The sequence below is a fragment of the Malus sylvestris genome, chromosome 6 (assembly GCF_916048215.2).
Source record: "Malus sylvestris chromosome 6, drMalSylv7.2, whole genome shotgun sequence".
Lineage (NCBI taxonomy): Eukaryota > Viridiplantae > Streptophyta > Magnoliopsida > Rosales > Rosaceae > Malus > Malus sylvestris.
Window position 1 is genome coordinate 29624275 of NC_062265.1, and position 20059 is coordinate 29644333.

Sequence of the window (20059 nt, forward strand, 5' to 3'; positions counted from 1 at the left end):
TCACAAAATATGGATCATGGTTGCAAATAGCACTCAAGATTTTATTGAACAAACTTCGTTGCACTCTAAAACAACATCTAAAAACATGATAAGAGAATACGTTGTTGGGAATAAAATAACCTTCCAAGAGATCTTTACCTCGTATTTCTTTTTTTTTATCGAAGTTTGCGGCACATCTGGGTTTGGCTAATTGACCCACAGCTTCCATGACACGGCGGGAATGTAAGGTCCTCTGCCTTCTATGGTCATCATCCGAGTCCTCCTCCATTGCGAAAGCCTCATCTCCACCTCCACCTTCCTCGAGATTGATCAATTCTTTTTGTTGTGCCAACTGCCAACTATCTTTTATGTTGCTCCACAAATTGTTTATGCACTCTCCTTGAAGAAGACATTGTAAAAAAAAACTCAAGATTTGAAAACAATGAAGAGGATTTTGAGCTAAAAAGAAGGATTGAGTTTGGTGTGAGGATGGATGTAGAGGTATAGGTTTATATGGACAAAAAACAAGAAAGGATGAGGTTCTGGACAATGCCATGTGGCACATCGGGATTGGTTGAAAATGTTATTGTAATCTTGGCTAAATTATTGTAAACAGATAGTGACACATGACGCATCGAGATTGGTTGCAAATCTTAGCGGAAATTTATTCACAAAATAGTACGTTCGGATAATGACACGTGGCGTGACGAGATTGGTTAAAAATCTTATCCGAAATTAAAACTTTTTTATTTATTTATTCTTTTATAAAAAAATTTAAAATATTTAAAATGGGCTGGGTGCCAGCACATTTTGTAGTGGTGGAGATCATTTATGCCAACACATTTTTGTTGGGTTTTTGGCTCAAAATTAGGATGATGCAATAAATTAGGTTTGTGTTACCTATTTGGGTTTGGTTTTGACTTCTTAGTTAGTTTCCTTGGTGGAGAGATTTTGTTAATTACCTATTTGATTAGGATTATGATTTATTTCCTATTAGGATTCTTATTGTAACCTAAGTCCTATGCAATATAAATAAGACCTTAGGGTTAGTGTATTTAGTATGGCTCATTCGTGTGGCAGTTCGGTGAGAGTCAATTTGTGAGTTAGAGAGCAATTTGGGAGAATCTTCTCCGTTAGTTTTGGGTTCTCTACTCGTTTGGTTTAGGGTTTGTAATTTGTGGGATTTGAGTTGTGAGAGTTTAAACACTCTATTGTAATCTCCGTTTGTTTAGTAAAATACCTCGTCGTGCTTCGCCCGTGGAGTAGGCTTTATACTGAACCACGTAAATCTCTTGTGTTAGTTTGAAATGGTTTTAGCTTTCGCCTACGACGTTGATATTTGATATTTTGTTATAATTCGCTTCCGTTTGTGCATAAAAGTACAACAATTTTTAGACTGGATGCCAGCGCATTTTTTTAGGGGTGGAGATGTTTTGGCCTATTACTGTTCACTGGGGTCTATTACTGTTCACTTGAGTGGATAAATGCGCTGGGTGCTGGCGCAAAGTCTTAGGGGTGAAATTGCTCTAAACTGAATAGTCATAGCAATAAGAAATAAAATATTAGTATTTTTTTATTTTATAAAATAATAAAAAAAATTATTTGTAATTCGGATATGATTTTTAATCGGTCCCGTTGCGCCACATGTCATTAAATAAGAAATTACAACCCAAAGTATTTGAGAAAATATAAAATTGTGGTGTAAGGTGGAAGATAATAATAAGATATTTATAGAAAAATTAAATCAATTTTTTTAAAAAAAAAAATTGGATTTTTAATTAAATTTTTACATATTTTTATTAATTTTATAACGTGACTGACGTGGATCCATCAGACGCTCGACCTTGGATTTGTGCCTCCCCTCTCCCACGGCCCCCCTTTAGCCCAATTGCCCTCATAAACTGGAGCAAAGAAGGCTGGCAATTGGGTTAATTTGGTCCCCTGTGCACCGGGCTATACCATCCACCGGACTTGCTGTAAGGTAAGGTATGCACAATCATCAAATAGTAAGACTTTCTTTGATTGGTAGAAATCGAGATTAGTAATGAGATGTAAAATGTAAAATGACACAAGGTCAACATGTTGGCCATGTTTCTATTTATGCAACTAATAAAAAGTAAATTGACATGAAATATCATAGTATTAAGGTGATTGGTATGCGAGAATGTTGAGTCCTACCCTAGGCCATAGAGAGCATGCCTTACCCCCTAGGGTAGTGCAAAGGGGTGTGCATGTGGTTAACAACCACTGAATAACGTATACACATCGATCAATCTTTACATTATTCCCTGCAATGCTGGTGGTTATTTTACATGAATATTATAAACCGAAAAGTGGTTCTTGTTTCATATTACAAATGATGGCAGCCATGATGGTGGCCGTCAATGCAATTATAAACAAATTAACACAAGATTGTGGGTTCGAGAAATTAATTTGCACTTTCTTTGGGTACATATTCTGTCTTTGAGCAATCATTTTATCAAGTCAAATTGTATATCTTATACCTAGATATTGCACAAGAATCCCAGCTGATATATCTTCATATCTTAATCAAGAATATAAGTATATATATTTCGTTGTTCCAAAGTATATATAGCACATATCAAGTAGTGCTAAACCCTTTATAATTTTATTGTTAATTAAGGGGAATTAGGAATAATACTAGCTCTAGACTTTAGTCGTAAGTTAAGTGTTCGTTTCGAATATCTATGCCCCAATTTTGACTAGGGAAAAAAGATGATTTGTAATAAAAGTTGCATCAATCTAATAATATTTAAACGGTGTAAAAACTTACATATTTAATGGTATATCACATGTGATTCAGATTCATAATAATAATTAGTAGTCATTATATTCCTTTTTTTTTTTTAAATAACATAATAATAACTTGAGTGGTACATGAATATATTTTCGATCTTAAGGAGAATAATATGATGCAGTTGTCAGGAGAAAAATGTTTATTTGTTTATTTATTTATTTATTTTTTTGGAAACTGGAGAAAAATGTTTATTGACATAAAAGAAGAAAACGAAAACTACGCAAAGGTCAAGGCATGAAAAGCAGACTTTGTACTCAGGGCCAATCAGCATCTGTTTATTGATTCTGCTTAAAACTTGGACAAGTATATTGCCAAACGCAGCCCACCATCATATTGGACGGACGATTGTTGAAGAAGGATCCAACCCAAATGATCTTTTATCCATTGTGTTTCCTTCATAACAAGGGAGCATAACCAATACATAGCGATGATCTATCAATTCATATTTCAATAGTTGGAGGAGAGAATAAAATCCCAAATTTGTGTGTTTCTGAAGTGTTTTCGGATTTGAACCCAATGCTATCAAACTTCACAAATCTAAACCCAATTTTATGTGTTTCCACAATTTTTTTTAAAACAAATCCATCTCTTAGCACTGTCTAAAATGAGATTCAGATATGAAAAAGAGAGATGAAGTGAAGGTATTGAGTTTTGAGAGATGAGAGAAGAATGACGCCAGCAATGAACTTTTTTGTTTTTGTTTTTTTCATTCCAATTTGTGTTTTCGGTTTAAAAAATGGCTACTTTCAGACTGGTTAGACAACAAGATCTATGACTTGTGTGATATAGGCAGTTGCATGAATCCAACAATCAAGATTTCCCACTTCACAACTCAATATATTATTTTGTTATATCAGATGTTTCAACTTATTTTACTATCCTAATGATTAAAAAATCTTCAAACTCATCCCCTCTTCCTTTCGTTTGATGAATGGTGACAAACCGACGAAGCATATTTAAAAGAATCTTTAATATGCTTGCTTGATTAAAATAACTCTCATATTAAGTAAAAAATTACAAAATAGAGTGAACTAAACATCAAAGATATCATGCGATATAATTAGTGTCCACACCTAAATGTTTCTCTATCATAAATAACTAATGTAGCACACATAAATCATCACCAACCATCAAGGCATGACTACATCATAAATCATAATATATTAACATATGAGTATACTATGTTAGGCTTACCATTGTTGAAATTAAGTAAAACCAAACGATGAAGATCATTGGTTTTTTTTTTTTTTAAGAGATTAAACAAGTATCGGTTATCAGACCATATTGTGATATCCTTGCAATTTCACACCAAGCACAAAAGCATACAAGTTCCAAAACGTACTCTCTGTACCAAACTCAAATCGCAAATTTATACCAGCCATATTGGAGCCTTCACACGTTCCAAATTATTTAGAAGACTTAAATTGTTTTCTCAACAAGATAATGAGCGTTCAAATGTAAATACCTAATGTAGCAAATTAACATGACTACGTAGATAAAACTTGGATAAAATCAACTACCTAAATCATAAAACACGCCTCACAAAAATATAAAATTCATCCTATATATATATTTTTAGGAGAAATTAGGTTCTCATCCTTACTTTTGCTAATCCATTGATTAAAACCTTATTCCTTTTCAATTTTTGATCAAGGTACTTGGTATTAATAACATTATTAATTATTTCAATAATAAAATATTTTTTATTTCTAAATATATTCATTTAATGTTAAAAATGTTACAATTAGTGTATTTATATTTATAGTTAAATTTTTTATCATATATTTTTATTTTTATTTTTAGTTTGTACCCATTTTTAATTTGTACCAATTTTCTTTTTACTTTTAATTTGTACCCATATATTAATTTCTTTTTATGCCCATATTTTTTAAAGTTTTATTTGTATTTGTACCCATATTTATTTTTTCTAAATGTACCCATGCTAATTATATGTACCAATTCATGTAATTTTTTTCAAATTTTTAATCTTAAAATGTACTCATTCTTAAATATACCAATTTGTTATATGTAAAATGTACCACTTTTTTATATATAAAATCTATTCAATTTTTTTCTAATCCATTTTTAAACTTATATGGGTACATTCTTTTTTCTTTGATTTGAGAATGTATCCATGTTAAGTTTAATCGAAGAAATTTACTAATATTATTAAGTCTAATATATATATATATTTTTTTTTGTGATTTTGAAGAATGTACTCATGTTTTGATACAATAATTTTTTGGTTAATTTTGATGAACGTACCCATGTTTACACACACACACACACACACACAATAGTATATTTATATTTTAATATTTTTAATCGCACAAATTATGTTTTTTTATTTAAAATCTCATTAATATAAACAAATATAAATATAAATTTTTAATTTAAAAAATATAGTAACGTACATAGAAATAAATTATCACATTAATTTCAGGAACTTAGATAAAAAATTGAAAATCAACAAGGTTTTAGTCAAAGAATATTCATAGTTAGGGACTGCATCCAAAGTCTCCCTTTTTTTTATCACCCTCTAATCTTCTTTAATTAAAAAAAACTACTACCCCAAAACTCACACTGCCATTTGCACCAAACCGCATTATCCATCCTTCGAAGAAAACAAATTAAAACACACAAACCAACAAAAGGTTGATGACATATCACTGAACACTCCAGCTCCTCTCTCACCATGCAAACTCTCACTCTCCACGCATCCAACAGGTGTCCCTCACTCCCTCCACTTGTCCCCTCCACCGATGTCTTTCTCTTGCTTTAAACCCAAATCAACCTCCTCATCTTCTTCTCACTCTCATTTCTCGACCTCCGCCGATCAAACCAAACCCAGAAAAACCCTGCCAACCCTAGCTCTCTTAATATCTCATATCAATGGCTGAGGCCCACTACCGCTGGCAGCAACCACAACACCAAGGGTACCAAACCAACATCCAGTTCGACAATCCAAAACACCAAGGTTACCAAACTCAGTACCAGTATGACCAACACCAACAACAAAACGGCTCCTCGGCTTCGAATATTCTGGCAATTGCCACCCTCGTTCCAGTAGGGGGCACTCTACTCTTCCTTTCAGGGCTCACTCTTGCCGGTACCATCATTGGTCTGGCGATGACTACTCCGCTTTTTGTTATATTCAGCCCGGTTTTGGTCCCAGCCGCTCTAGTCATATTCCTGTCTGTGACGGGGATATTGACTTCGGGGGTTTTTGGTGTCACGGCCCTCTCGTCTTTCTCTTGGCTGGTCCGTTACTTGAGCCGATCTCGGCTGCCCCAGACCATGGGCCAGAAAGTGCAGGAGACTACGGGGTATTTGGGCCAGAAGATGCAGGAGACGGCAGGATATTTGGGACAGAAGGTGCAGGAGACTGGAGACTTTGTGGGCCACAAAATGCAGGAGACTGGAGGTCAAGTGGGCCATATGACCAAAGAAGCGGGCCAGACTATCCAGGACAGGACCCAGGAAGGTGGTAGGGATCAAATAACCAAAGAAGGTGGCCGGGGCAAAGAAAGCGGCCGGGGCCGTGAAGGCGTTAATGTTACAGTCAAGAGTTGAAGTTGAAGAGTGGATCATAGTTATATATTATGTATATGGGCGTCAATGGCTAGTGGCACTTTCTATGTTGTTTGTGTGTTTAGCTTTCTGTTTTCTACTTTCTGTACTACTGTATGTATGTAGCGTTTGACAGTTGTAGTTCCGTGGATCTGCGATGTAATAAATGGCTGTGCTATTTTTCAGTGCCTGGTTATTTTGTACCGGTTGAAGTTTGAATTTCCAGTTCTTCCTTATCACATACTAAATTTTAGTGTTTTTAACTTAGAGGCAAGGAATTTTAGGCTATAGCACAAGTCATGTTTGGTGACGTTCATATTATTCTAAGGCTTCCTTTATGGATTAGAAAGGATTAGGGTTACAAAATGCAACGAAAGCCCTTCTATGAATGCATAAAATCCGCTATGAAATTCATTTGTTTGCCGCTTTCAACTGGCTTATAACAATTTTCTAACACCATAACATTTTACACTTTGTTTTAACCGGTCTTGAACCCGTAACAAAGTGTCTAGCGAAATGCAAGTAATTGCAACCCAACCGCGTCACAAAACGTCTAGCATTATACATAAAATAGAAAACTAGATATTAATCTTTAAATAAGATGAAGTTTAGAAAAAAGTCTTATACGAGATTAAAAATTGACTTCAGACCCTAGATTTTATTTATATGCATTCAATGTCTTTTTTTGTATAATTTTATGGTGTCTATAATTTTATGAAAAATATTGTAAATTTTAATACTCATTTGAATTTAAGTGAATTAGCTTTTATTTGTTGATATATTGCATCACAAATTTATGGTAAGTATTTTATACGAGAAAATATATTGGTAGAGACTTTTCGGTATATTTATGTTTTTGCATCAATAATTTATTACAATATATTTAGGTATGTACATTTTAGTATACTAGTTTAGTACAATATGTTTAGGTACGCATTTTTGGTACACTTATGTTTTTGTGATGTTTTCTTATGTGTCACTAGCTCATTATAATATATGCAGTTAATTACGAACATTTCAATACACTAGTTTAGTAATATATATTATGGTGCGGACGGTTAGGCACAATAATTAGAGGAAGTTAAACAAAACTAATGAATGAAAATGTGTATAATAATAAATTTAAAATTTAATGTGGAGACATTAAAAAAAAAGATATCCATTAACAAAATTATATATAAATTTAAATTAATCACACATTAAATAACTAAAATTAATATGTAATCTAACACTGAGTTTTTATTAAATTTTAATCTTTTTCAATGATTAAAGTTCAAAAACCTCTATTAAAAAACAGTGACATATGTGATGTGTCCAGCAACACAACAGATGCAGCTTGAATCTTCATCGCCAGCTAATGCAAAGACATAACAACCTTCATCAATTTAAGAAGTAAACCCTAATATTAACGAAGGAAGAAAATGACTCATGCATGATCCGCCTACAAACTTCCATATAAACCCAGCCAGTTACATCTTTTCAGGCGGATTAAACAAAGCACAAATAATAATGACCCCTTAACCCTCCTTTTTTAATCCCTTATTATCCCAAAATCTGTGTTAAGACTTTCTTAATCTTTAACTAATTGCATATTTGACATATAAGAATATTTTGTGAATAAGATTTTGCTCCGAGTACTTATCCAACAGACACCAAGATATTGCCAATCCTCAGACTGCAGCATATCAAGCTTGTTAAATTTACAATTAAATCATTTAATGGTATTTTATTACCTAATATCTTTGGTCCTTTTTGGTTGGATGACTCTTAAGATATGAGGTAATTTTCAAAAGGAGCCACAAATGGTTTTTTTTTTTTCCCATTAATATCTAAACGATTAAAACTTTAACAATTCAAGTCATTTTTATGTCCAGTGAAAATTGGCGAAAATATAGAATTGGTTTGTGGTGGTCGGATTGCCTTTTAAAAGTGAGTAATGATAATTACACTAATTTATTATATTACATTTGTAAACTATGTGATTTAATAAGCAGTTAATTAACACTTAAATAATAATCTAATCAACAACCATGTCATAATTTTTACAAAAATGTAGTTTAAATAAATAGTCTCCTTAGTGTTACCAAAAAATGGTTGGCCACAAACATGCTGTAGATTGTAGTGCTACGTGGTGGTGTTCTCGTGTAAAGAGCTGCATACTTTATGTAAAGAAATTCAAACATTGCCATTTTTTTTCCTTTATAGAAGTGATATTAATTTACATTACATTTATTAAACGACGTGAAGAGAAATTTGAATTTGAGTGAAGAAAAAAAATGTCATATTCTAACGAACTTGAATAAGTCCATATCCACTTCATATCTCATTTTAATATTGACCTCCTCACTCATGATAAGTGCATTTTATAATTGTTATAATATTTTTATAAAATGACAAAGCACTCCAAAACCAGAAGCTATTCTTACCTACCTCATCAAAGCCAAAGATCATTATTTCACCATGGAAATGGCTCCTTTAAACCAGAAGTTCCATTTTTTCTCAATTCTCTTCACCACTTTCTTCTACACCAATGTTCTCTCAGACAACACTATTGGAGTGTACCCTTTTCCTTGCTCTACTTCTCACCACACCCAGACCTGCAATTCCTCTCTATACCACATCTCAAAAGGCCACCAAATAGAAGAAATAGCCACTTTTTACTCAGTAAACCCATCCAACATCAGGCCAATTGTTCATGACAACCAACACCCAAAAGACTATCTTGTTTCTGTGCCTTGCACTTGTAAGGACATCAAGGGCACCCAAGTTTACCTCTATGATACAAATTACCTAGTTAAAGAAGGAGACACTGTTGGAAATGTGGCAAGTGAATTTTACAGTGGGCAGGCAGTGAAAATTGGGGAAGAGGAGCAGCAATTTACTGTGGAGAAAATGACTACTTTTCACCTTGTTTGTGGGTGTGTAGAGAAAAAATCACAGGAGGTTGTGACATACACAGTTCAAGATCATGACACTTTATCAGATATTGAAAATCTTCTATCTGCATATGAGAGTGAGATTCAGAAATTGAACAAAAACTTCACGAAGTCCCCTAATTTTATAGATGTTGGATGGGTTTTGTTTGTGCCAATGGAGCTCAATGGACTTCGAGCCCAACAGCAAGGTAGTGCCCTTTTTTTTTGCTTCAAAATTGTAACAGAATTGTTGCTGACACGCCAAAATAGTCATCCTACACTCTTTGTTCTCTGATATTTTATCTCAGAGGGAAGTGCGGGATGACTATTTTGGAGAGTTAATAAAAGCGTCTTGTCTCAAATGCTTATTTTCTTTAAGTAAAGTGACATATTTTCTCGATTGAACCAGGGAAGAGACTCAGTTTGGCTGCAATTATAGGGATAGTGTCAGCTGTTGGGTTTCTTTTGGTGGCCACATTCACCATATTTCTTCTCATAAGATATAGAAAAGGTAAGAACACAGAAGAAGATGTGAACCCAAATGGCAAAAAGGTTTCACTAAAGCAACAGTTTTTCAAAAGGCAAATGGAAGGTAAGACAAAAATCTCAACTCCATATCGAAAAACCATTTTAATGGGTTCACTTATATATCAATTTCTAGATTAATACATTAACATAAGAAATGTGACACACTATTTGTTCTTGCTACAGAAACTTTTGAGAATGAAAGGCCAGTTATATATACGATGGAGGAAATCGAGCAGGCTACGAATAACTTTGATGACACCAGGAAGATTGGACAGGGCGGATATGGCAGCGTTTATTTCGGTCTATTAGGAGAACTGGAGGTAGCAATTAAGAAGATGAGATCTAGCAGATCAAAGGAGTTCTTTGCTGAGCTCAAGGTTTTATGCAAGATCCATCATAACAATGTGGTAAGAAGAAGAAAAAAAAAAGTAAAAGAATTTGGTCCATTAATTTGGGACTGCTTCCATGTGAAGCACTTTTAGAAAGAAAAAGAAAATGACTATGAGCGGAAGTGACTCCTAGGTGCTCTCCAAAAAGGACTTCTAACTCAAAAGCACTTTTAAGTTTTCCTGCCAAACATAGTTAGAAACGCTTTTGATTGTCAGCATTCCCAAATAGACACTTTGTTTTCTTAGTAAAAAGTTTTATAAAGAAAAATTAAGTGAACAAATTTTTTCTTCTTAGGTGGAGCTGCTGGGATATGCTAGCGGAAGTGAGCATCTGTGTTTGGTATATGAGTTTGTTCGGAATGGATCCCTCAATGATCATCTTCATGATCCATTGCTGAAAGGAAACCAGCCTCTTTCTTGGACAGCAAGAGCACAAATAGCACTGGATACTGCACGTGGGATCGAGTACATTCATGATCACACCAAGACGCGCTATGTTCATCGTGACATAAAAACCAGCAACATTCTGCTTGATCAAGGACTCAGAGCAAAGGTAGCAGATTTTGGCCTAGCAAGGTTGGTAGAACGGTCTAACGAAGAAGATATCATAGCAACACGTGTGGTTGGAACGCCTGGTTACATTCCTCCTGAGTAAGTAAACTATGATGCAGGAATTCACGCTTTAATTAAGATTGCTTACTTGCTTGTCAAGGAAAAAAAAATCGTCAGTTAGTGGTAGTTAAGCTTATGAACTTTCCCTAATCCGCTACTTTTCAAGATCTGTGCGTGAGCTACAAATGACATCAAAAACTGATGTTTATGCATTCGGGGTGGTGGTAGCAGAGCTCATAACTGGTCAACGTGCAATTTTTCGTGACAACAGAGAACTGAAAAGAATGAAGTCACTCATCTCAGTTGTAAGTCAGCTTCTTAAATTCTTAATTAAACATTAATTACGTGCTCCAAGTGATCAAAATTAACAACATATTGCTTCTGTTTTTTATGCAGATATATGCAATTTTCAAAGAAGAAGATCCAGAAGCTGCTTTGGAAGCTCAAATAGATGGTAACATGAAGGGAAGTTGCCCTATGGAAGAAGTCTACAAGGTTTGTGCAACTGAAAAACGAAAACTAAAAACTTATAACGAAATAGTTATCAAACAGACTCTTAGGTTTATGATATGTACTTATTGTATATGACGCAGATGGCGAAAATAGCATGGGAGTGTGTGAGTGAAGATCCAGTAAATAGACCGGAGATGAAAGACATTGTGCAAACACTCTCCCAAATATTGATGTCCTCCATAGAATGGGAAGCATCACTTGGAGGGAAGAGCCAGGTCTTCAGTGGCTTACTCATGAGTGGAAGATAAAACTTGGAAGATATGCTAAAAGTTTTCCAATTGATATGTTGAAAGTATGGTTTTTTTTTTTTTTTTAATTTATTGAAAGAGACATGTGGATGCAAGCAAGCAAAAAGTAACAATTATGATTAGTTTAGTTGGTCAAGGTAATGTGCTCGCTCTTTTGCATCCAAAGTTCGAATCTTTATTTTCATAGTTAAATTAGTTTAGCATTGTAAAAAAAAAAGCACATTAAATTAGGTAATGTGCTAGCTGACATTCACCTCTCCCAGACCCTGCGTAAAGCGGGATCCTTGTGCACTGGGTACGACCTTTATTCACCTCTCCCAGACCCTGCGTAAAGCGGGAGTCTTGTGCACTGGGTACGATCTTTTTTAATTAGAGATAGAGTAGTTTATACCCGTTGAATTATTATTATTATTATTATTAGTATTTTGGTATGAGGGAAACTTCCACCTTCTAAATGCTAACCTCCCCTCTAGGTTAACAAAAATATAAGGCTTTTTAAATACTTGTCTCCTCACAATTTGACACGTATATAAAAAAATATTATTTTTATTTTTAATGAATAATTTTTGCATAAATGCTCAAACAGTGATTAGTTAGAAGGAAAAACGGCTCATTCTAAAAAATGAGCCGAGTAGTGTTCTTATTAACTGTAGACATCGAAATTTCGGTAAATAAATGTTGACCAATAAATCAAAGTGTCAACGCTCATGTATTACATAAATTTTACACGTAGCATGTGACTCAACGAAAATTGAAATGAGTTGGAAAAGTCATCAAATAAGACACGTGTCAACACCTGGCAGAAACGACTTATTTCATCTGGGATATTATATTCAAAATTAGGCCTTGGAAAATTCTATAAATACAAGCCCATTTCATTCATTTGGAGGGGGAATTCATATTACACCTTGAAGCTCTGAAGCTCTGAAACTCCGAAGCTTTCAAGCATCCAGGTTCTCGAAGAATCAAGAAAGCCTTCTTCGTTCTTCGTTCATCGTTCTTCTAAGATCAAGCCCCGACGGCCCTTTGGATCAACAATCATCCACCTTCAAGCCCAAGCCTCAACGGCCCATTGAAGAAAGCGTTCATCGTTCATCGTTCATCAACTGTTCATCCTCAAGGATCAAGCCCCAACGGCCCCTTTGGATCGACAACATCAACGAATCCGCTCATCCGCTGTTCATCAAGCCCAAGCCTCGACGGCCCTTGAAGAAAGCGTTCATCGTTCATCGTTCATCAACTGTTCATCCTCAAGATCAAGCCCCAACGGCTCCTTGAAGATCCGCTCAAATCCACCTTCAAAGATCAAGCCCACGGCCCTTTGAAGAAACTTCCAACTGTTCATCCAAGATCAAGCCTTGACGCCCCTTGGATCAACGAAACACCTACCAATCAACACCTTACGGAGATCGAATCAGAGGATAAATTTGAGAGAGATTGTAACCCAAAATCATCAAATACAAATATTTGTTTGTGCACGTTTGTTCTTGTCTCTTTCGTTTCAGGAATTTTCCGTGTTCACAAATTGGCACGCCCGGTGGGATAATCTCTGCCTCTCATCTCTTTCTCCGTTCAAGAAATTCAAGCGCACTTCCAAAATTAATGGCATCAAGGAAGGCTCAAACTGTTCCCGCAACCGGCGCAAAGAACAAAAGTGTCCTCGTCGCAACTGGTGTCACTTTAGGCATCACGACTCGAAGCACGGCAAGAGCTACTTCTGTCGCCTCTTTCACCTCTGCATCAACTCTGCCAAGGGAACAAAAGCATCGAAGGCACGAGCCTTTGATCACCTTAGCCTCACTAAGGGCACCAAGGGGGGAAAGCCCAAGGAAATACTCCGAATCCATGCTCTCTGATGCCGATTCAAGCGACAGTTCAGCCATGCAAGTCATGACCATTGGAGCAACTTCAATCGATGAGCAGCTAGCTCAAATGAATGAAGCAATCGCAAGGCTAACCCGAACTGTGGAAGAAAAAGACTTGCAAATTGCAGCACTAATCAACACCTTACGGAGATCGAATCAGAGGATAAATTTGAGAGAGATTGTAACCCAAAATCATCAAATACAAATATTTGTTTGTGCACGTTTGTTCTTGTCTCTTTCGTTTCAAGAATTTTCCGTGTTCACAAATTGGTTTGTGAACACGGAAAATTCCTGAAACGAAAGAGACAAGAACAAACGTGCACAAACAAATATTTGGCACGCCCGGTGGGACAATCTCTGCCTCTCATCTCTTTCTCCGTTCAAGAAATTCAAGCGCACTTCCAAAATTAATGGCATCAAGGAAGGCTCAAACTGTTCCCGCAACCGGCGCAAAGAACAAAAGTGTCCTCGTCGCAACTGGTGTCACTTTAGGCATCACGACTCGAAGCACGGCAAGAGCTACTTTTGTCGCCTCTTTCACCTCTGCATCAACTCTGCCAAGGGAACAAAAGCATCGAAGGCACGAGCCTTTGATCACCTTAGCCTCACTAAGGGCACCAAGGGGGGAAAGCCCAAGGAAATACTCCGAATCCATGCTCTCTGATGCCGATTCAAGCGACAGTTCAGCCATGCAAGTCATGACCATTGGAGCAACTTCAATCGATGAGCAGCTAGCTCAAATGAATGAAGCAATCGCAAGGCTAACCCGAACTGTGGAAGAAAAAGACTTGCAAATTGCAGCACTAGTCAACCGACTGGAGGCGCAGGACGGTGATAAACCCGACCCAGAGGATGATCCACTAAAGGGAGGAGCTGGCGGAGACGAAGAACCCCCGGTGAAGAAAATCGATGGGAAGCCGGAGCCAGACCAAGCAGCGGCACTCATGGGATCTCTTTCTATCCAGCAGCTGCAGGAGATGATCACCAACACCATCAAGGCACAGTACGAAGGGAGCTCACAAACCTCATTATTCTACTCGAAGCCCTATTCCAAGAAGATTGATGCCCTAAAGATGCCAAGGGGTTATCAACCACCAAAGTTCATGCAGTTTGATGGAAAAGGAAACCCAAAGCAGCACGTTGCACATTTCGTCGAAACTTGCAACAATGCGGGGACGGAGGGAGACTACCTCGCCAAGCAGTTTGTGCGCTCGCTGAAAGGAAATGCCTTTGAGTGGTACACGGACCTAGAGCCTGAGTCCATCAACAGCTGGGAGCAATTGGAAAGGGAATTCCTCAACCGCTTCTACAGCACCCGCCGCACTGTGAGCATGCTAGAACTAACGAGCACAAAGCAGTGGAAGGACGAGCTAGTCATTGACTACATCAACAGATGGCGCACTCTAAGCCTCGACTGTAAAGACAGGCTCTCGGAAACCTCTTCAATCGAGATGTGCATCCAAGGCATGCAATGGGGTTTGCAATACATCCTTCAAGGCATTAAACCACGGACTTTCGAGGAATTGGCCACTCGCGCCCATGACATGGAGTTGAGCATCGCCCATCATGGGAAGAAAGAACCGATCGCCGACTATAAGAACGACAAAGTTCTTGGGACAAAGGTGGAAAAGGCTGCATGGAAACCCACCAAGGAAGCGATGATGATCAACACATCTCCTGTCAAAATATCCACACGAGGCAAGGCGATTCAAACCGAAGCTTTTCGTGATCAAGAGACGCGTAGACGCACTTTGAAGGAGCTTGAGGAGAAGACTTATCCATTCCCCGACTCTGATGTGGTTGCCATGCTAGATGACCTGTTGGACAAGAAGGTGATCAGTTTGCCTGAGTGCAGACGGCCGGAAGAGATGAATCGCACCGACAATCCAAGGTACTGTAAATTCCACCGCTTCATCAGTCATCCGACAGAAAAATGTTTCGTGCTGAAAGATCTCATCATGAAGCTGGCTCAGAAAGGAATCATCGAGCTAGATCTTGACGAAGTGGCGAAGTCAAACTATACCACCTTCACTTTTGGCTCTTCCAACTCAAAGTTTTCACCTCAACCGCTGGGGGCATCCTCAAAGACAAGCAAAGTTGAAGGATGGACTCAAGTCACTCCTAAGAAATTGCACAAGAAGCATACGTCTCCTCCACAAGTCCGCCAATCGGAAAGGGGGCAAAGCAGCTATTGTCAACCTTCAAAGCAACGTGAACGTGTTGAAGATGATGAAATTTCGACACATAGATCGTCCATCCCCATCACGATGCGCGATTTCCTGCCCGAAGACTTCTTCAATCACGCGGTCAAAGCTCCTTGCTATGAAAATTGTGAGGAACGCCTCTCCCGGATTGCTTGACAAAATTCACAAATTCTCCTCACCCGCACGAGTCTAAACTGCATGGCACAAAGCTCCTGGTCTGCACGAGCATAAAAGGCAACACCAATGCTCCTTGTTCGCACGAGCCTAAACTGCACACCAATGCTCCTTGTTCGCACGAGCCTAAACTGCATGGCACAACGCTCCTGGTCTGCACGAGCATAAAAGGCAACACCAACAGCTCCTTGTCCGCACGAGCCTAAACTGCAAGACACAATGCTCCTGGTCTGCACGAGCATAAAAGGCAACACCAACGCTCCTGGTCTGCACGAGCATAAAAGGCAACACCAACACTCCTTGCCTGCACGAGCTGAAACTGCAACACGGCACCAAATGCTCCTTGCCTGCATGAGTTAAAAATGCAAACGGCACAAAAAAGAAAATACCAAAAAAAAAAAAATGTATGTATTTGAACTACGTTACGACTTGATCTCTTCTTTGGAGGGGTACGTAGGCAGCTCGAATGTTCAATTTTTCGAGTTCAGTCACATCAAAATATAAATAAATGTTTTATTAAAGAAAGTCAATTTTATTTTAAAAAAAAATGATGAATACATATGTTTATGTATTTACAAAAAAAAAAAAAAAAAAAAAAAAAAAAAAAAAAAAGAGGTTTGTACAATATATATATGTATATATGTATACATATATATAATCTGCAATTGCTTCGGCCCAGCACGGTTCACACCATCAACAAGGCCACCAAATGTTGGGCCCAACTCCTGTGGCCCATTTCTTCACATCCGGCTTGTCTTCTTCCCCTACGCCTCTCCAAAATGCGGAATCTGCTTACAGAGTGTGAAAAAGCGGTCAGGGCACCGCCATTTTTACAGCGGAGTGCTCCCATTCCTTCCACTTCGCCTGCATCTCCGCCCACGTCAAGAAGAACAGCCTCCTCCTGTGCCCCGTCTGCAGTACTGCCTGGAAGGAGCTGCCGTTAATCTCCGTCCAGATCTCCACAGAAAACCCAAAACTGAACCAACTCACTCTCTCTAGAAATTCGATTCTCCTTCTCCATAGCTCTCTGCAAGTGCAATGCAAAACCAATTCAAGCTTAAGCTCTCAAATATTTTTTTGATCCGCATCTGGCTCCTGCAAGACTCGAAACTTATCAGACGAGATCGAGAAAGCTGCTCCGGAGATTCGTCAGGTCGAGAGTACTCTGGTTCGAAGAATTGCAGAGCAGATCCAATTGAGGGAAGAAACTGTGGAGGAGTTCACAGATACTGGTATTGATACGAACAGTCGGGTTTCTGCCGGACCCTCGAACCCGATTCCCTATCCATCCTCTCATCATCAAAATCCTAATCGTCTTCGTCAATCTCTTTCTCTGCCGGATCCGAACTCGAGCCCGTTTGGCATAATCGTCTACAGCTCCACGCCCGACTCGAACACCAAGTCGGACCCGCCATTTTCTTCCTCTCTGTCTTCGAATCTCGCGACCAGGCTGCCAAACCGGACCGAGAAAATACACCTGGCTTTTTCCAGAAGTATGAGCTTGCCTTTGACCATGGCGGACTCCGGGTTCTCACCAAGTCAAGGGGAATGCAAAAGGAAAGAAAACCGAGACTTCTAGTTCAAGTAGCAGCAGTGGAAGTAGCAGCGGAAGTGAGAGCAGCAGTAGCGGAAATGGTGGTGTTAATAATGCGGGCAGCGACTATCGAGCACGCGAGCTCTATGCTCCGCTCCACCAACTCTTCGACGCCGTCGTCCACTCTGACTCTGTGGAGTCGTCACTAAGCCTCAACCTTTCCCCCGTGTAGGACTGCTTTGTCTGTCCTCTCTTTCTCGCTTAGCAACCTCTGACGACGACAAGCACCGCCGTTCTCCTCCTGTAAAGTGACGGCTGGTGACAGCGGTAGAGGAGCAGCCGCGCGGAGCTCCGTCGCGTCGTTCAGAGTATTGCCATGGCCATTGCAGTCGCCGTCGCCGTCGTCTTCGTCTTCTCACTCTCCTTTGTCTTCACTTCCCGAACCGACTCCTCCGATCTCGGCGACTCGGGTTTCGATTCTGGTTCATTTGGTGGATTTGGATCGACGAGAAGGACCGTGCTGGCTCTGAAATCGGATCCATTGAAGCTCCTCCAGGCCCAGGAAGCCCAATTGGCGTTTTCTCCTTCACCAGCCTTTGGAATGGCAGCTTGCGGATCAGGAGCTCCGTGCTCTTCTGGTACTTCCTGATCTCTCTCAGCGCCACCGTTCCCGGCCTGAAGCGGTGAGGCTTCTTCACTCCTCCGGTCGCCGGAGCAGACTTCCGGGCTGCCTTGGGGCCTTGCCTCCGGTCGATTTCCAGGCGGTTTGCTTGGTACGTGCCTTCAAGACAAGCTGCAGGGACTTCAAGAGATCACAGCGTTGCAGCCACCACCGTTCCGCCGCCTGCTCGCATCGACGAGTGCAGCTTCGTCGCCGAGGAGACCAGAAAGGTCTTCAAAAGCTTCGATTGCAACAGCGATGGCAAGATCTCCGTCACAGCTGCCCTGTCCTCCTCCGTCCAATCCCTCATCGACAACACCGCCGTCGCCATCAAAATCATCGACAAGTCCCAAGCCGACGCCGCAATGGAGCCCCGCATCCTTCGAGAAATCTCCGCCATGCGCCGCCTCCTGCTTCACTCTCCTTCTGCCCTCCGCTGCTCCAGCTTCTGTGCATGCTTCATCCGTCATCCTCCTTGCTCCGCTCCCTGCAAATTCCCCCAGCCCATCATCGAAATTTATACAAAAAAAAATATAATAGAAAATGGGATAGTGGAGCAAATTGGTGCTGGCACCATGTGAAAAGAAAGGGGAGGTGCATGTGGCACTAAAAGCAGACCAATAAAAAAAAAAAAAAAAATAAATAATAAGTATCAAAAAAAAATGCTAAAAAAAAAAAATAATTAAAAAAAAAAAAAAAAAAAAAAAAGAAGGTGGATTCTTGGTGGCTAGCACCATGCAAAAACAAAGGGAAAATGAGTTTTGGGATGAAAAAAAAAAATATATATATATATATATATGTATGTATGTATGTATGTGTATATATATATATGTGTGTATAATATATATATATAAAGCAAAAAAAAAAAAAAAGAGCCTTAAAAAAAATAAAAGTCCATTTTATTTATTTATTTTCGGAAATTTTACATAAAATTGCATTCTACATACCAAAAAAAAAAAAAAAAAAAAAAAAAAAAAAAAACAATTAACAAATGTGCAAACAAACGGGAGAGAGTCTTTATTGCTCAGGTGGTGTCTCAGTACTCGGCGGAACCCCAGGAGGAGGAGGCACCGAAGATTGATCATTCGAAGCTTCACTACGCGGTACAGTCCCAGAAGACGAAGGCAAATGCTGCTGGAACAAACCCACAAACCTCTGATGATCAAGTAAAATTTGACCATCAGATTCCTGCATCTGGTCAATCTTCCTCTTCATGTTTGTCGCATAGCTATGTGCGAGTTTATGCAACTGTTTATTCTCCTGCTTGAGCCCTCTAATCTCTTGTTTGAGACTCATCACTTCAGCCGCCAATGATTCAACTTGACGGGTTCGAGCAAATAGGCGTTGGGCCATATTAGACACAGAACCCGCACACTGCACACTGAGAGCCAGAGAATCCTTAACAGCCAACTCATCAGACCGTTTGGAAAGTAGTCTGTTATCTCTGGGAGTGACAAGGTTCCGGGCCACCACCGCAGCGGTCATATCATTCTTCACCACTGAATCCCCAACGGTAAGAGGACCAGTGGGGGATATGAAGGATGGGCGCCATATGTTGTCTGGAGAAGAAGGGACTGCCTCTTCACCAAGATTCAAGTCAAAACGACGATCGGAGGGGCCAGACATTTTCAAAGGTGTTAAAGAAAGAAGAGGTCGGACAAATCGAGATCTTAGAAGTGCAAGAAGGTACAAGCAAAAATTCGAGTGTGCTTTGAAATGAACTGCCTGCCTCTATAAAAATCAGCACTCGACGGGATTTCAGAGATCGAAGAGGCGAGCTCAGAATTCGAAGAGGCCATTCAAAAATCGAAGAGGCAAGCTCAGAAATCGGAGAAGCATCTTGCTTTTCCAGACGCGTCGGCACCAGTCACACGCAAACTCAGCTTTGCGGAAATCACGGGTAATTTGTCGAAGCGCCGATCCCAGATATCGAAGAGGCGCCAGTCTTTTTCAGCCGCGTCATCACCTGTCATATGCACACTCAACTTTGCGCAAATCACGGGCAATTTGTCGAAGATTTTCGGTGAAGGAGAAAGCACGTGAAAGTTT

General features: G+C 39.1%; 2 protein-coding genes across 2 annotated transcripts; both read left to right on the top strand.

Annotated features, from left to right (window-relative positions):
• The first annotated feature begins 5623 nt into the window (after positions 1-5623).
• Positions 5624-6579, top strand: LOC126626139 (oleosin H2-like). The gene has a single exon (XM_050295362.1). It carries the CDS (start codon positions 5690-5692, stop codon positions 6368-6370), a length of 681 nt encoding a protein of 226 aa, XP_050151319.1. The 5' UTR covers positions 5624-5689; the 3' UTR covers positions 6371-6579.
• Positions 6580-8833: 2254 nt separating this feature from the next.
• On the top strand, positions 8834-11666 carry LOC126626140 (lysM domain receptor-like kinase 3). The gene is made up of 7 exons (XM_050295363.1): positions 8834-9491; positions 9692-9874; positions 9994-10217; positions 10495-10850; positions 10978-11116; positions 11208-11306; positions 11405-11666. Exons 1-7 carry the CDS (start codon positions 8834-8836, stop codon positions 11570-11572), a joined length of 1827 nt encoding a protein of 608 aa, XP_050151320.1. The 3' UTR covers positions 11573-11666.
• Positions 11667-20059: the final 8393 nt, after the last annotated feature.

What these genes read in the sequence shown, in the direction of transcription:
- LOC126626140 (XM_050295363.1), top strand. Translation starts at nt 8,834, where the DNA reads ATGGCTCCTTTAAACCAGAAGTTCCATTTTTTCTCAATTCTCTTCACC. An exon ending in ACTTCGAGCCCAACAGCAAG is followed by an intron (nt 9,492 to 9,691) that starts GTAGTGCCCTTT and finishes CGATTGAACCAG; the next exon opens with GGAAGAGACTCAGTTTGGCT. An exon ending in TGAAGTCACTCATCTCAGTT is followed by an intron (nt 11,117 to 11,207) that starts GTAAGTCAGCTT and finishes TTTTTTATGCAG; the next exon opens with ATATATGCAATTTTCAAAGA.
- LOC126626139 (XM_050295362.1), top strand. Translation starts at nt 5,690, where the DNA reads ATGGCTGAGGCCCACTACCGCTGGCAGCAACCACAACACCAAGGGTAC.